Here is a 5,000-nt window from a genome sequence, read left to right as displayed (position 1 = left end):
ATGATGATGATGATGATGATGATGATGATGATGATGATGATGATGATGATGATGATGATGATGATGATGATGATGATGATGATGATGATGATGATGATGATGATGATGATGATGATGATGATGATGATGATGATGATGATGATGATGATGATGATGATGATGATGATGATGATGATGATGATGATGATGATGATGATGATGATGATGATGATGATGATGATGATGATGATGATGATGATGATGATGATGATGATGATGATGATGATGATGATGATGATGATGATGATGATGATGATGATGATGATGATGATGATGATGATGATGATGATGATGATGATGATGATGATGATGATGATGATGATGATGATGATGATGATGATGATGATGATGATGATGATGATGATGATGATGATGATGATGATGATGATGATGATGATGATGATGATGATGATGATGATGATGATGATGATGATGATGATGATGATGATGATGATGATGATGATGATGATGATGATGATGATGATGATGATGATGATGATGATGATGATGATGATGATGATGATGATGATGATGATGATGATGATGATGATGATGATGATGATGATGATGATGATGATGATGATGATGATGATGATGATGATGATGATGATGATGATGATGATGATGATGATGATGATGATGATGATGATGATGATGATGATGATGATGATGATGATGATGATGATGATGATGATGAAGAGGATGACGTAACCACATCGCGCTTCCTGCAGGAGGCGAAGGAGGAGGGGGTCAGTGTCTAGAGGTTTTGGGAAGGGTAGAGGGGAGGGCTGATGGGGGACTAGTGGTGTGTGTGTATCTGTTTGGTACTATTTTATCTATATATAATATATATATATATAATATAATATAAATATATATATATAAATATATATATGTATATATATAAAGTTGGTGTGTGTGTTTACTATTGGTATCTATCTATCTATTTGTCTATCAATCTATATCCTATATCTATATCCATAAATATAAATATAAATAAATATTATATAATATATATATATTAATATATATAGATGTGTGTGTGTGTGTGTGTGTGTGTGTGTGTGTGTGTGTGTGTGTGTGTGTGTGTGTGTGTGTGTGTGTGTGTGTCCGTGTGAGTGTGCGCGCGTGTGTATGTAAGCGACTAAAAAACAGGAAAATAATACGCTTCTAAGAAAAAAAAAAAAAAAATCTACCGTTAGGCAGTACAAGGACAAGCAAACTACCAACACCGCATGGCAAGATGGGAGCAAAGACCAGCTGCTGGAAATGCACCGATTGGCTACAATTCTAGCATAGTGATTGGTTGCCAGCAATATTACGATTTACTTCGTTTAATTGAAGGAACTGAACATGTATTGAAGGATCAACTAATGCTCGACAGTGTTTCGTTTGAAATACAACTAAACATAATTGTGTTAAATAATCTCTTGTAAAATCAATGAACTGTACAAAAAACAAACACGGAAATCATCCGATCCTTCAATTTCAATGCGCAAGGATAGAAAAATCCAACTTTGAATCAATCTGCCAAATTACCAACAGTGACGTCACGTACCACCGCCTACGTCATTACTACGTCATCACTCTCTACCGCCCAGGTGACTCCTTCCCGAATACGCGAATCCTCAGCCACCACGCGAGAGCCTTACCGAGGATCCAGTGAGCGCTGGGATGACGCAGAGGACGAGGGGCGTGAGGACGGCTACCAGAGGGCGCCACCACGCCATCAACCCCACCAGTATGCGCGCCATCGGGCCCCCCCTCGCGGCCTCTCCTGCCGTCGCCGAGGGTCTCCGTGGGATCTGGAAGGAAGATGTGGCTCGGGTAGAGTGCGTGGCCTTGGAGGGCTCCTTTTGGCGGTGTTTTTTTTTGTTTTTTTGTGGTTTGTTTCGTGTGTTTTTTGGGAAATTTATAGTTGGGATAATAGGCTTTGCTGCTGCAACCTGGGGAACGAAGAAGGGATAGTGATTTAATGGTTCCTTTGTGTCTTTTTCTCTCTCAGATCCCCTGATTTCTCTCTCTCTATCATATATATATATATATATATATATATATATATATATATATATATTTTTTTTTTTTTTTTTTTTTCTTTTTGTTTTTTTTACACACACACGTTCACACACACACACACACATATATACACATTATATATGTATATATATAATGTATGCATCATATACATATGGCGTATGCGTCCCAGTCCTGTCACAGCGTCTAATAGCAATCCCCCTCCTGCTTGCAAAAAAGAAAGTGGAAAAAGTTGGGGTGGGAACGCTAGTTGGCGCCTCTGTTTATTTGCTGATCATTTCCGGGGAGGACCCCCAGAACACTACCTCTAATGGCAAGATTCACAGATGAATCTTACTTAATGTGATTCATGGAAGACTGACTAGTCTCCCTCCGCTAACAGTGTTATTAACATCGCTGTTTTCCAAAGAGAAGAGTTGAGGGAGAGAAGGAAGCAACAATTTGGCCCGTAACGTGTGGTCACGTCCAAACTACTTTTTTCAAATTGGAATTCCCCGACCAAGCCTGCTTTTGACCTCAGCTTTCTCTTCCATAGTAATAGGTTTCTCTTGCATAGTAATAGGTTTCTCTTGCAACATGACTTACGCAACAACGCTACATTAATCACATTGGGTTTCATGATCTCGGGATAAATCATGCATATGGAGCTGTTTTTTTCCACTTTCGCTCATTTAGGTCTAATCCTAAATCTAAAATTAGTGATATTGTTATAGAGACATTTATGACTTACAGTGAGAACAATATTAATAAAGTCATGAGCGAAATCATGAATGCATATTGGATGTAAATAATATGATTAAACAGAGACGCCCGCAAACGTGGGCTTTCGCTCTCTCCACACCATCATTCTCTTGGAATAAGTTTTTGAAAAAATGAATAAAAAATAAAAATAAAAAGGAAATACGTAAGAGATAAGCATCAGGAAAAACCTTGTATCACCACCGAACAAAGAGCTAATAAAAGAAACAAATTATAACGGATATCTATGAACACACACCTACACACACACACACACACGCGCACACACACACACACACACACACACACACACGCGCGCACACACACACACACACACACGCGCACACACACACTCAACCTATATTATGTATGTATATTTATATATGATATGCCAATAGATATGTAATAGAATTACACTTTATAAATGTATGAATTTAAAAGCGTATATAATTATATGGAGGATATATATATATGTAGATATGTATGTATATATATGTATATATATATATATATATATATATATATATATAAATTACGAATCATACAGAAAACTTGCAAATTTCCCCCCTCCCCCCAACATACAACACTCTAATTTGTTCAACAGTTACCGCGCAAACGTCGGGATATATCTCGCGGTCACCATCACAGTCTCAACTTCCTGTTTATCTACACACCTGCTCCCTAAAAATTGGGAACTTATTAATTAACCCTCATCCCTACCAGTAAATATGACATTTTAACTAATGCCAACACTAGTCCTGAGAATACTGCAGACCGTGGCTATTTACCAATGAATTTAACAAAAGAACATCGACACTCGCTCCTCTCTTCACCCATTTATTCATCCTTTGCATTCCTTCAGGTGCATTCCCCCAACCGCCCACGCAGAAGTCAGGATCAACAGCGTTCCCTTCTAATTACCACCCACTGCAAGGGTTCATATCCATCGGTAAATTGCTGGACAAGTTGTATATAATCAACTGATGACTTTTACTGATGACTTTTATTACTGACCAAAACCTACTCACGAACAAGTGGTACGGATTTTGACCTTGGCGATCAACAGAGACTGCTTTCCTCTCTCACCCTACCTTGGACAATTGCATGTTCACCTGTCTTCCTTGAACTGTCTGATTACGGTTAGTTTCACTATTATCTCCACAAACTAAGAGTTCAAGGCATCACTCACCTAGTTCAATAGTTACTTGTCTGACAGTCTTCATTAAATGCCTCACAATAATCAGTCATAAAATAATCTATGTGAGGGGTGCCACAGGGCTCAATCCTTGGCCCCCTGTTATTGCTTTTATATATAAATGGTGCTTGTCAAACCACTCACATCACAAAACTACATAAAGTCTGCAGACTTCATGATACATGTTGCTCAATATATATATATATATAATTGCAAACACTTAAATTACAGGAAGGCTTCCTTTCTGAGACGGAATGCAACCAAATTCCATGAATTACTGTTGAAAATCATCCTAACTGGCAACCCAAAAAAAAAAGGAAGAAAAAAGGTGAAATTTTCCTCCGCGGCCTGACAAGTGAGTGAACAAGCTCTAATGCCTGCAGCGATAACTTTAATCTCATATTAACAAGGAAAGTGTCCATCTAACATCGGAGAATCGTAATATGACCAACTGCTTATTATCTGTGATCCACCTCTGCTCTCCTTCGGTTTCTCTCTGTCTGTCAAAATTGTAATCAAATATGTTGGAATGCTGTCTGTCTGTTTCATTTTTCGTCACATTCTCTCTCTCCCTTCTAATTTTCTCCACGTGTGTCAATATAACCAACATATGATGTAAATACAAAATTGCTCTTATATTTTTTAATTGGTCACCTACACAATAAATCATTTAGGCTAAACTTTAAGATTTTCGCATTTTAGAACAATCATTAACTTCATGCATACATACATTGTTTTATATATACATCCCATGGCCGCGGATATCAACAGCAAAACATAAATCGAGTGCCAGCCCTATTGCTGTCCATAGGCCCGGAAATAGTTTTCTGATATACCAAACTTTTGCTCTACCAAAGCAAATAGGGACGGCAGGGGGGGGGGATGCAGACTTGCAAGATATCCTTAAAATATAGTGCAAATTAAAAAATGGCGGCGTGATGAAAAGATGAAAAGTATATATGTGTCTATATGTATGCATATATCCGTATATATA

The 5,000-nt window shown here is 37.9% G+C and overlaps 1 protein-coding gene across 1 annotated transcript in view; it reads right to left on the bottom strand.

Moving 5' to 3' along the window:
- Positions 1–5,000, bottom strand: part of LOC122255468 (Na(+)/citrate cotransporter) — a 33,652-nt gene that overhangs the window by 13,285 nt on the left and 15,367 nt on the right. The window contains exons 2-3 of the mRNA XM_086546425.1: positions 1,692–1,844; positions 729–764 (exon numbers count right to left, since the gene is read on the bottom strand). Coding sequence (XP_086402551.1) covers positions 729–764; positions 1,692–1,793 — 138 coding nt within the window. The 5' untranslated portion in view covers positions 1,794–1,844. The remainder of the gene's footprint in view (positions 1–728; positions 765–1,691; positions 1,845–5,000) is intronic.

The sequence above is a fragment of the Penaeus japonicus genome, unplaced genomic scaffold (genome assembly GCF_977035675.1).
Source record: "Penaeus japonicus unplaced genomic scaffold, GWHDUDI00000001_assembly GWHDUDI00000018, whole genome shotgun sequence".
Taxonomy (NCBI): Eukaryota; Metazoa; Arthropoda; class Malacostraca; order Decapoda; family Penaeidae; genus Penaeus; species Penaeus japonicus.
The sequence above is the reverse complement of the archived record's forward strand: the minus strand, read 5'-3'. Positions and strand labels throughout refer to the sequence as shown.